General features: G+C 42.5%; 1 protein-coding gene across 2 annotated transcripts; it reads right to left on the reverse strand.

Moving 5' to 3' along the window:
* Positions 1-125: 125 nt before the first annotated feature.
* tcta (T cell leukemia translocation altered) lies at positions 126-3,729 on the reverse strand. 2 transcript variants are annotated; one of them, XM_010901851.3, is made up of 3 exons: positions 3,364-3,729; positions 667-721; positions 126-424 (listed from the first exon to the last, which is right to left on the reverse strand). In XM_010901851.3, the coding sequence occupies exons 1-3, from the start codon at positions 3,572-3,574 to the stop codon at positions 382-384; spliced, it is 309 nt and encodes a 102-aa protein (XP_010900153.2). In that variant the 5' UTR covers positions 3,575-3,729; the 3' UTR covers positions 126-381. The 2 variants fall into 2 exon arrangements, with proteins under 2 accessions (XP_010900153.2, XP_010900154.2); XM_010901852.4 differs by having other exon boundaries at positions 634-721; positions 3,364-3,726.
* Between the last annotated feature and the right edge of the window lie 9,182 nt (positions 3,730-12,911).

Genomic DNA, 12,911 nt, shown 5'->3' on the forward strand with positions numbered 1-12,911 from the left:
CATTACTTTCAGATACAGTTTCTGTCTGGTAGACAAGAATTCAATTATAGGCCAATCTTGTTATAAATGCATATTGAGTCGGATAAATATTGTTTCACCAAACAAAATGAATGAGCCAGTGGAGCTAGATTTTAAAACATTGTATTTAAAATGAAATTACATGAAAGAATATAATAGCATATCATAGTGTGGATAACTGGATATTACTTCAGCTTGTTAGTCCAACAGGGAAAAGTCTTCAGCTCTGAGTAAGTCCGCAGGCCTTTGTCAATGAACTCCAGCCACATGAAAAGGCACAATGTTATCAAGTCTGTGTCCACTTAGCAACACTTTCTGAATAGCAAGGGCAAGTTGCATGTAGTCCAACTTATTGCCTGTTTTTCACTCGCGATGCGTCTTCAGGTTGTCTCCTGCCGCACTCCCCCTGACAGATACAAAACACGATCACAATCCCTCACTAATATTTAACAGAAGAAAACGAGTCACGACACGTGCGGGTTTTTTGGTGTTTTTTTTAATCACACGGCTAGCCGTACCAAACACATTTATATTCAGAAAATCAAACGTCTTGAGACCAGCGAGTAAAAACATAACACGGGGACTGTAGGATAGCAGTCAGGATATTAGAGGTACCTGGAGGGAACACATGGTAGCTTGAACACCTACCATCCGCTCCGGAGAGGCGCAGAGTCAGGTGTACCTCCATTCTGACCACCAGTACCTAAACACGGAGTACAACACGCGTTAACTAGCAATGTCAGTTACCTTACCAGTGTCATGCTTGCAACATTAGACTCGTTAGCAACAATAAGACTTCCGGTTTTCGGATTTTGCCTTCAAAATAAAAGTAAGCCGTAAAACGCAACATTAATAATATTAATCTATTTTGTCGCTTTGCTTAGTGTATTGTAAAGATACAGATAAAAGCAATATCTACATATTAAAAAATTATAAACTAAAGAAGAATGCTGTTTAAATACTACTTCACATAGGATGAATAATATTCTAAGGTGCAGCACACTGAGAAATGGAGATGGAGTAAACTATTGTTGTAAACATTAAATATTTTAAAAATAAATTAATGAATCGTTATGATGTAATTCATGTTAACTTGCTGGTGCTCATTAGTTATATATGGGCTCTTTGTTCCAAATCCAGCAACACTACACTTTCCACCTCCTACCCCATTGCAACACAATATACCGTACACAGGATACATATCGCATCATACAGCAAAAACTACTCTATATGCCACAGTGAATGTAATGTAGGAAATGTTCAGGCGACTGTACAGAGTGATTATATGCTAAAAAAAATCAAGGGGAAGTAAGTATTTGCAATTGTTGCTGGCATTCTACTCAAGGCTAGTGAACTCTAAAAAATTTAATAAAAATGGTGGTAAAGATGATAGGTATAGAGTTGGCATGTACATGTTCAGCTTGTTGTTGAATTCCTCAAGGAAATCTGTGCTACAGTCGATGACATTTACATAGTCCTGGTGAGCAGAACTAAGAAAGTACAGAAGAAAGTACATTGATAATGCAGAGCCTTGTAAGGGTGCATAGTCTAGCAGGAAAATTTAACATCCATTGTAAAAGTGAACCATGCAACTCAATGGATGAATTAGAGTGCATATTATCTGAGCAACTAGGCGATGAGTAAGATCTAAAAGACACAAAATCACCTTTCATTGAGTGTTTTATTTAAATGCAGGAAAAAAGCATCAAAGACATTAGTAGTAGTGTCCCATGTATAAATCAAAAACCTTACTTTAAGGAAGGGCTGTTGGGCACACTTTTTAAAAACATTCTCCCTGTAATACCAATTTTGTCTGGCCTTTACAGATTTACAGAAACCAAGACAGAATAAGAAAAGTACAGCAATTAGTGAGGTAACGTTCATCAAGGTATATTCCTTGATGATAAAAAACATAGAATTGAATGAATTAATGTATTGGCAACTTGTATACTCTGCATGAAGCTGGCTAGAGAGACGTATGTGAGAGAATTCTAAATTCTAAATCCCAAAAGGCAAGCTGGGAGAAAAGGAAAAAATAACCAAAGCATCTCCGTATGTCTTTTTAAGTTCCTCCACCTAAAATTTCAAATTCTTTCAGTCTTAATGAAAAGAAAGGGATGACCAATAATCAGAATACACTGTGTAATGAGTAAAATTTGGCAAAAGGTTAAATTATCAGCAGGGTTTTATGAATGATCCAAAAATAACTAATTGTACATTTGAAAACAGAGCTTCAAACTGTTGGTTCAACTCAACCTTGCAGTCTTTGTTACATCTCAGCATAGTAAAAGTGACTATTAAAAATCTGATACTGATAGATGTGAAATGTGCACAAACAGTATCTCACACAATGAGTATTACTTCAAATCGCATTTTCAGCTTAGACTAAATACAGACACATCAACGCTTTATATTCTCTTCAGACAACTCGGGGGGATACCCAAAAAATGTGATGGTGTATTGATTAGACAATCTGTTTGGAAATGGTATGGGTGGAGTAAAATGCCAGCAATAATTTAAAATACACAGTGCCCCTTGATTTTTATAATCACTCTATACAGTTTCCTGAACATGTCCTACAATACATTCACTGTGGCGTTTTTTCTGTATAGGGCAATATGTATTTCATATCCAATGAGTTAAATTGTGACCAATGGTATGGGCAGAGTAAAATGCCAGCAACAATTGCAAATACACAGTTCCCATTGTATTTCTTGTATACTTTGAATCTACAGACTCTCCTGAACATTTTCTACAATACATTCCCTGCAATGTATAAAACAGTTTCTGTGTGAGGCGATATGTACATGTACAGTCTATTGTAGTGTTTTGCACTGGGGGCTAAAGAGGGTGTGGAAAATATTGTGTTGCTAGACGTAGCATACCATTCCCCATTATTAGACATGTTTGACTTACTCTACACACTCTCCTGAAAATTGCTTTCTCTGTGGAACATTCAATAGTTTTTGAGCTATGAGGCAGTAAGTGTTCCATATTCAGTCATTCGCATTGTCTGAATATATATCTTGGGATGTGTTTTAATACCCACTTTTAATAGAAATTACTCTTAAATATGGTCAAATATGAATTGTTGTCATTGTTTATCAGTGACCCGGAAGTGTTTTTAATGTTGCTCTCTAGACGCTGATGGTAGCAACCGGAGCTTCGACTGTTAAAGTGCCAGTTAATTCTGACCACTGATTGTTTTGTTAGCCAATGCAGTCCAATCCAGTAGCCATTTACGCTATACGGCAGTATTATTTACCAATAAAGATAAACGTGATTATGGCAGCCATTCGATGAAAAATGCTACAGAAATAGTTGAGTAACTAGCGCAACACTCACCTTGTCGGTAGTACATATCGTTTACAGTGTTTCCGTAAACTCTCCAAGCAAAGTGAATGGCAATGAGACTGACAACAAGCCAGCTTAACAATATCTTGAAAATGGACACTCTCATATCATTCGCCAACCAATCATCCACAAATTCTGAAAGAAACGAGACAAACCCGTCTACGATGCGGGACAAAAACTCAAAATCCCACGGCTCTTCCATTTTATAAAACACCACCCGAAGTGTATTCAAAAAACATATCTAGTCAGCTAGCTACAGTAACTAGCTGACGCTGGCCGGGTTACAGTAGGTCAGAGGAAGGAGATATGAATCCTATTGGTAAATGAATCTGGACCGAACCCCGCCCATCCAATATTCGACCAATTGCGTTTACGTTGTTACTCTGCGTCAGGGGGTTGCTAAGCTAATTTTCCCAATATCGTTTCTGGAAAACCGTGTTTGCTGCCACTACAAATCCTCAGGATGCCATTTTGACCGCTATTCATAAAGCTTCATAAAAATTAATGAAACACACCTGGAACACAGAAAAGCCTAATGTGAGACTGCTGTTCATTAACCACTGGTCAGAATTAAACTCTTCGCTCCAAATCGTCACCAGCCTTTATGACTTAACTCCACGTTCCACTACAACTGTGCATGAAACAATTAGCGTTTTTACACTACAATAGTTTTAAACTAAAAGACGCATCTAAGCACCCTTACAATTTAGACACATACAAATTGCTAAATGCTAACACACATTTGTAAGCTGGTAGAATAAATAGGGTACAGAAATCGGTGGCGGTAGTCAAGTATAACATGAACATGTATTGGGGGTTGATCGTTCCTACCTCATCGTTGGGTGACCCTAAACTGGTTATTTTATAGAATGTCTTACAAATACCTTGAGATTTGGTTAGATGAAAATCTGTATTTAGTTGAGGAAATATTAGTGAGTTGGGGAAAAGGTTACAATTAAAATTGGTTTATTTTATAGGAATAAATCATGTTCGTCACGTCAGCATATAAAACATTGTGCATGCTACTTTAAAGACGCTACTGTATTATGGTGATATACACACCGATCAGCCATAACATTTTGACCACTGACAGGTAAAGTGAAAATCTCGTTATCATGGCACCTGTCAGTGGCTGGGATATATTAGTGGTCCAAGGAAGGAAAAGAGGTGAACCGACGACAGGGTCATGGGCGGCCAAGGCTCAGTGATGCACGTGGGGAGCAAATGCTGGCCCATGTGGTCCGATCCAACAGGCGAGCTACTGTAGCTCAAATTGCTGAAAAAGTTTATGCTGATGTGGATGGGAGACAGGAGGGATGGTCTTATACCGGGGGTGCCAGGAAAAAGAATTGGAAACAAGTTCGGGGGAAGGATGATGGGGAATCCAACTCAGGTGGGGAGGTAAGTAAGGATGTGAGAGGGGAGGGAGGGGGATGTGTGGAAGGGGGGTATAAAGTGGTGGTAGTGTTTACGGAACCAACCGGAAAGATGATGAACCCTGTAACTTTGACCAAAGCGATTAAAGCGGGGGTTGGGTGGGTGAATGATGCAAGGTGTTTAAGTTTTGGTAAGGTACTTATTGTTGTGGCTGACGAAGTGCAAAGGGATAGATTGTTTAGTATGGATGTGTTAAATGGTGGACGAGTGAAGTGTCAGGTGCCCAGGAAGTACAGGGAAAAAGAGAGGGGTGATTACGGGAGTGTCTGAAGAACTGACAATGGAAGAGCTTCAGAGTGTGGTGTCGGGAGGTATAGTGGTGGACGCGAGGCGGATGGACAGAAGAGATGGGGGGGGGCGAGCAGGTGAGCCCGACGGTGTTGTTGGAATTTGTGGTCCGTTACCAAGTAGGGTGCAGGTGGGGTTCATAAGTTACTATGTAAGGGAATATGTACCACTGCCGCTGCTGTGTTTCAAGTGTGAAGTAAAGTGGGGGTGAGTGTGCAGGCTTAGGGTGGTGTTGGTGGTGCTTCAATGGAATGCAAGGAGCTTGGTGGCTAATGGGCAGGAGTTTAAGAAGTTTTTGTATAGTATGGATGTGGTACCTGATGTGGTGTTTGTACAAAAAATGTGGCTTAAGCCCATGTTGGAATTTGTGATCCTGGGCTTCAGGTCAGTTAGGTGTGACAGAGTGGAGGCTGTGCTACATTTGTTAAAGTTGGTGTGAACTACAGAAGGGTGGAGGTAATGGTGTCAGAGTGTGTGGGTATAGAAATTGTAGGACATAGAATATAGGGATAGTGAATTTCTATAATCCCTGTGAGCGAGTGGTGTTGGGGACGTTGGAAGAGGTTGATAGGAGATTCCGTGAGGGAAAGGTGATGTGGTGTGGGGATTTTAATGCACATAATGAAGTGTGGGGAGTGTGCGGACAGATGGCAATGGGAGAACGGTGGAGGAATGTATGGGATGTCATGGCCTGGTGTGCATGAATGATGGGAGGGGTACTAGGATTGATGTTGTTAGGTGTTCAGAATCGTGTCTGGATCGGACACTGGTGTTCCCAGTGCTGGCGGGACGGTGTGAGTGGGAAGTGCATTGGGAGACTGGAGTAGGTAGTGATCATTATCCAGTTGTTTGTAAATTATGGTTTGGGGTGTGTAGACAAGGTAGAGTGGTGACGCAAAGATGGTGTTTTAGGAAGGTAGATTGGAAAGAGTATGAGCGTGTATGTGGAGGATTGGGGGATGTTGTGGTAGGGGAGGAGTCTGTGGATGTGTGTGCAGAGAGGGTGACGGCTAGGATATTGGCTGCAGTGCTGGTGATACCAGTGTCCAAAAGTGGTGGTCAAAGGAGGGTGGTGCCGTGGTGGACGGATGGATGCACAAAAGGACTGGTGGAGAGGGATGTTACATTGAGAGTCCTGAAGAAGGGTCAGACTGAAGTTAAGTTGAGGGATTATCAAAGAAAATGAGCGGTGGCATGGAGGACAATTAAAACAGCTTAAAGGGAGGCGTGGCGTGAGTACTGTTTGACTATTGGGAGTGGGACAGATCTGAGTAGGGTGTGGAGGATGTTTAAGAAGACGGTGGGGAAGGATACGGGGGGATTCCAGTGTTGGTGGAAGGTCTGGGACTGTTTTGGCTGGGTGGCAAAGAGCAGTGGTGGTAAGGACCCTATGAAGGCGGCGAGTTTTAGGCCCATAGCATTGACGTCCAACCTGGGTAAACTGATGGAGAAGATGGTGGTGGCTAGGCTGGGGGTTTTTCTGGAGAAGAGGGGTTTGGTAAGTGATACACAGAGTGGGTTCAGGAGGGGTAGGTCGAATGCAGATGCATTGGTCATGGTTAGCACTGAGATAGCAAAAGCACTGACATTGAAGGAAGTGATATGTGTGGCGTATTTTGATGTGGAGAAGGTATATGACACGATGTGGAGAGAGGGGCTGTTGATTAAGTTGAGTAGGTTGGGTGTAGTAGGGAGGCTGTATAACTGGATTTTGAGTTTTTGGTTTGGAAGGGTGTTCCGGGTGAAGGTGGGGGAGGACCTGTCCAGGACATTTGAGGTTGCTAATGGCACACCGCAAGGGAGTGTGGTCAGCCCAGTGTTGTTTGTGGTGATGATTGATGACATGTTTGGGGCAGTGGGTCCAGGGATGGGGGTGGCTTTGTATGCAGATGATGGGGCAATGTGGAAAAGAGGAAGGAATGTGGACTGGGTAATGAAGAACATACAGGAAGCAGTTATAGGGGTTGAGGTGTGGTCATTGACTTGGGGGTGCAGAATGTCAGTGGCCAAGTCGTGTTTTATGTTGTATTCTAGGAGAACGGTTGAAGGGGTGAGATTGTGTCTATATGGGCAGGAATTGGTGAGGGTGTCAGAATTCAAGTACCTTGGGATATGGTTTGATGAGAAGTTGACTTGGAGGACCCACGTACATTATATTGCTGTGAGATGTCGAAGGGCGATGAACCTTATGCGGGCAGTGGTAGGGTATGATTGGGGAGTGGATAGACGTACTCTGGTGTGTATGTATCAGACGCTGATTTGGTCAATTTTAAACTATGGGTGTTTTGTGTATGGGTATGCAGCTAAATCTGTGTTGAAATGTCTAGATGTGGTCCAGATGACAGCGTTACGGCTGTGTGTAGGTGCGTTTAGGACAACATCATTTGAGGCCTTGCAAGTGGAAGTTGGGGAGATGCCGCTGGTCCTGAGGCGAGATAAACTGGCACTGGCGTACTGGGTCAGATTAAAGAGGAGTGTGAAGGGACATCCAGCAGCCAAGGCTATGGCTGACTGCTGGGAGAGGGAAGTGGGCAAGGTAAAGGTGTTTGGGTGGTTGATTGGGAAGTTGGTGGAGGAGTATGGGATAAGTGAGAGGGAAGTGGGGCCTACAGTCGCACTGGGTAATGTTCCGCATTGGTTGTTTCCAAAGCCAGAGGTGGATGTCAGTTTGTTAGAGGGAAGGAAGGAGTGGGATGAGGGGTGCATGGGTCGATGTGTGGAAAGGTATGTTGGTGAGGGGTACTACACGTTTCTCCAGTTATATACAGATGGGTGAAAGGATCTGGAGAGTGGGAGGGTTGGCGTGGGGGTGTAATGTGCCGGAATTTTATGTAGAGATGGCTCAGAGAATGACAGACCAGGTGTCTGTCTACACAGCAGAGATGGTGGCGATGATTCTTGGGTGGAGGTGGGTGGAGGAAGTGAGACCCTTGAGACTGGTGGTGTTTTCCGACTCAGCGGCGGTGTTAGGCAGCTAACAGACTGGAAGATCAGACAGAGGTGACTTGTTGGTGGAGATGATGGTGTTTGTTGATGGGATTGGAGAGGATGGGTGTGGTGGTTCGGTTCTGCTGGGTGCCGGCTCATGTTGGTGTGGAGGGTAACAAATGGGCTGATAGATTGGCTAAGAGTGTGTGTGGGAAGGAGAGAGTGGGTGTACAGGTACCGTTAGGACGGGGGGAAATTAAAACTTTGATAAAGGGGGTAGGTGTTGACTGTTGGCAGAGGAAGTGGGATGGTAGCAGGAAGGGGAGAGGGTATTATGGGGTGCAACGGACAGTGAGGGCCAAGGTGAGGAATATGGGGTGCAGGAGAGAAGAGGTGATGGGGTGTCGACTACGTTTAGGGCATGCAGGACTGAACGTGTCATTAGGTAAGCATGAAACAGGGCTGTGTGATGGGTGTCGAGTGGAGGAAACGGTTAAACATGTGTTGATGTATTGAACAGTATGATGTTGAGAGGGAAAGGTTGTATGAGAAGGTTAGAGGGGAGGGGAGGAAGTGGGATGTAGAGGGGTTGCTGGGGGGCAGGAAGGGAAGTGGGATGGTAGCTACGGCTGTATGTAGATTTCTCAGGGCTACAGGTCTGAGCAGGAGGATATAGAAAAGGCAGGCCATGAGCGGCCTCACACTCTGGTACGGTAGGAGGCGGTATATGCACCTTCAATAGATGCAAACAGACATTAATTTAAGAGGAGAAGGAGGCAGCGAAGGCAAGCCAGAGGAGGCAGTGTGATGCTTTGGACAATGTTCTGCTGGGATACCTTCGGTCCAGGCATTAATGTTGATGTTACTTTGACACGTACCACCTACCTGAGCATTGTTGCAGACCATGTGCACCCTTTCATGGCAACAGTACTCCGTGATGGCATTGGCTTCTTTCACCAGGATAATGCGCCCTGCCACAAAACAAAAATGGTTCAGGGATGGTTTGAGGAACACAACAACGAGTTGAAGGTATTGACTTGGCCTAGAAATTTCCCGGATATTGATCCAATCAAGCATCAGTGGGATGTGCTGGAAAAAATACTTGGATCCATGGAGGCCCCACCTCCCAAATTCCCAGTGAGCAATCAATGGTGGCCTACATATAATGTCCTACAGCCAGCCGGCCACCAGCTTTTGCCGCTTTTCTCCTGATCTCAATTTGCATTTCAGGAGGCTTTCCACCAGTGGACTGCTTTAAGCTGGCGGCTAGCCGCCAAAGAGACATGTACAGTAAACACACGTGGCCATTTTCCACTGCATGGTACCAGCTTAACTACTCGCATATAGCCTCGACTTTAATTGCTTCATGGGGGACAGTTCTTTACTGTGTTTAAATACTGACGTGTCCGTAGATGGCGCTGTAGCGAATGTGAATCACACGTAAGGCAAGACAATCGCCATTTTGCAAGCTAGGAATCCCACGTTCTAGTAATGTGAAAACTGGATAATTTTTTTCAAAGGGTGTAAGGTATAAGCTATATGCTCTACATCGGACAATACAACATGTGGATTATGACATTGTTTTACTACAATTTGATGAACTCCCGAATCAAACGAAGATCGAGATTTTTTTGGACATCGGACTGAAAATTATTGAAAGCCGAGTCACCTATATAGGTATGGTGAGTTATTATAAATAACTTGCGTTGTGTTGTTAGGTTACTGAGTAAGAACGTAATGACTGTTTTGTATATAACAAGGACTGTTTGCAATATATTAACATTAATTCTTTAGTCAAGTTACTGGTAGCTGAACGCAAGTTCTAAACCATTGGCGGGAAAACAACTTATAGAAACTGAGCTTGAAAAAAACAGCGTTGGCCTGAGATGAAATACCTACAGTAACCCTTGTTTCTTCGTGTGTCCACAAGTTTGGTGCTTACTATTTTTTGTTTCTTCGTTTATCCTCAAGTTCGGATGTTTTGTGCTTCTTCGCAAATCAACAGTTGAACAGGTATGGTAACATTGTTAGCTAACATGTCTAAATCGTGTTTATTAGTGTATCAACAAGTTAGAATGTTATAATATATGTGCTTATTTCTTGTAACTTTTATCAACTGATGCGTAACGTTAGCAAAATCGTGTTTCTTTGTGTAACGTTATCCACATAATGTAGATAACGTTACGCTTGGCAATAATATTTAGCTAGACTAGTTAAACCTGCACTTGCTACAATTTCGTTACTGAGGTGTCTTGTGTCTTTGTGTATCCACATTGTTCTTAGTTAGCCTGTGTGTGTCTTATGCTGCCAGTTTTTTAAACCTCTTTTCAAAACATTGCTTTCAGGTCATGACGTTTTCTGTAGTTTTGTTCCCGGAGGAGGATGACTGTGTGGTAGTAGATCCACGCCTGTGACTCAAAGGGGGACTTTCTACTGGCCACCACACAGCATCACCAGCAGGAAGTCCTTCAGCCATGACAAGTTTCCCAGAACTTGTTCACCACCTGAAGACACCTGGGAGGCTGTCCCTTATAAGCTCATCAAGCATGCAGGTGAATTTGAAAATGTGATAACAATTTGAAACTTGGAATAAAAATGTTTTTCTGGGTAAATGCTTACAAAACTGTAACTTTTCCTTGACACGTGAGAGACCGGACGTGTGTATTACCAGAGGAGCGAAAATCGTTCCAGCGTGGGCCCCTACCCTAAGGATGCACATCTACACCACAACACCCTGTGGATTGCAGCCCTGGAGGTATGTGAATTACATGTTGATCTTGTAATAGCTGCAATGTTTACTTGGTTTCACCATATTTACCTGTTCACCACCTTTTATGCTTATTTTTAGGATGGAGCAAGCACAGTACTCCAAGGCACCAGAGAGGTACTCCACGCCACCATGTGGAGAACTGCTACATAGGTGTGTGGGTTCATTCACTTAACCCAGATGCATAACTTGTTATTAAAGCATGTTGCTTCAAATTTTATTTGTCAATTTCAATTTATTTTTAAGGGCAAAAAGGCACAGGTTAGGGGAGGTTTTAGCTCTGCACATGAAGGTAAGAATGAAAATTTTGGCGGACACTGCGATTTGAGTACTTATTGTAAAATAACTAGATATTTTGGACTGAATAATTAACTGTCTTTACTTTCAGAACATTTGGAGAAGATCAAGCGGCTGACTGAAGAGAAGGTCAAGCTGAGGGCACATACAATCAGGTAAAACAAGACTATAGTTGCGCTAGCATGTTACATTTCATTTGTCTTGAATGTCATGCAATTCTCCAAATCATGTCAGACCATTTTAGTACAATATCTGATTACTGTATTACAGGAGCCATAAGGAAGAATCCTTCCAACCGGGATGCCACTGACGAGCCTGTCCAGAACCAGGTCCCCAGGTACCAGAAAGGGGCAGCGGACCGTGCAGGTGGGAGAAGACGTTGCGGCGGTATAAGGGACCTGCCGTGAATATGAATGACATCTCTAGCACAACCAATATTGCTGCTTATCTACAGTACTCTTTTTATTTTTTTTAACTGCCACTATGTACAGTGTTATGTATATGATCGCATTATCCTCTTAATATATTTAAACCTGTGTGTGAATGTTCTTAATTCTGACTGTAGTTATAGTGTTATGCCACAATTCATAAGCTTATTGCACTGATGTATCTATAATATTCAATAACTATTGATTGCTGCTAGGTCACTGATGTATATTGCCATTCTAGCCCTTGTTTATTTTGTATTGTATTATGTTTATTTTGTAGGCATCTTGCACTATTTGAAATACATTTTGATTTTATTCAGTTCATTGTCATTTCTGATATTATTTTGTATGCTTGCTGTATAATATATATTTTTTTGTATGTATCTTGCACTATTAGAAATAAATTTTATAAAACAGTTCATTGTCATTTATGATATGACCAAAATTACTGTAAGGCATCCCGCTGGGTTTAGTGCATAAAAGTGGCTAGCCGCCGAAGAGCTGCTGATCAGGGTATTTTTGGAAGGCCTTGTAATGAAAGCGGCCCAACGGTGGCCCGAATGTGATGTGCGCTATAAAATAAATAAAAAATGTCGGCCGCTGGCGGGCCAGACGCTTTGCAGAAATGGTCAGCTGCAGAAAGCTGGCGGGCCGCCGGTGGGCTACCGGTGTGTTGCTTGCTGGGCTACAGGACTTAAAGGATCTGCTGCTAACATCTTGGTTCCAGATAACGCAGCACACCTTCAGAGCAGGGCCAGCTGCTGGTCTTTCAAAGAGGGGAAGCTCATTTTCGGCCTACATTATAACCCTCTGATGGTCTTCATTTGTAATGACACTTGGGGTCTTTTGGACCCCAGACAATAACATTTAATTTTGTTTTTTGAAATAAAATGTTACTCTGTTTATTAATGGCTTCGCTAAAATCTGATTCTGAACTAACTAGTTTTAGAGATGAACGTGTTTTAACGCATTTTTTGTCAATAAAATGTTTACACAATAGTACATTTGACCATTCTTTTTTTGAATGTATTCTCCTGTTTTGATTCCAACACGGTCATCCGGGCGAACAGCCAAAACAATTTGATGTCCCACAAAGTTAAATACATTAAAATGGTGGAAGCCCTCATCTGTGAGGCTGATTCACAACGTACGGTTTTACACGATTCCAGTGGTTTCCAATTTCAAGAACGCCTGGGCTTCTTCTATCTATCCCAAGCGTGTCTCTATCGGTCCCTAGCAACTAGCTAAACAGCTGTTTTATTTAAATTCCCAACATTCGTCAAAAAGATTCAGGACAAAACAGTCTATGGACGAAACTCGTGAATAAAATAATGTTTGCTTTAGTATTACTTATCTATGTCATTAAATACTTTTCAATTACTGAATAAAAACGC

This window comes from Esox lucius, chromosome 17 (assembly GCF_011004845.1).
Source record: "Esox lucius isolate fEsoLuc1 chromosome 17, fEsoLuc1.pri, whole genome shotgun sequence".
NCBI classification, from domain to species: Eukaryota; Metazoa; Chordata; class Actinopteri; order Esociformes; family Esocidae; genus Esox; species Esox lucius.

Coding starts and splice junctions, on each gene's coding strand:
- tcta (XM_010901851.3), bottom strand. CDS start 3,574: ATGGAAGAGCCGTGGGATTTTGAGTTTTTGTCCCGCATCGTAGACGGG. Junction 722..3,363: donor CGATATGTACTACCGACAAG/GTGAGTGTTGCG, acceptor CTCCGTGTTTAG/GTACTGGTGGTCAGAATGGA. Junction 425..666: donor GCGCCTCTCCGGAGCGGATG/GTAGGTGTTCAA, acceptor TGTATCTGTCAG/GGGGAGTGCGGCAGGAGACA.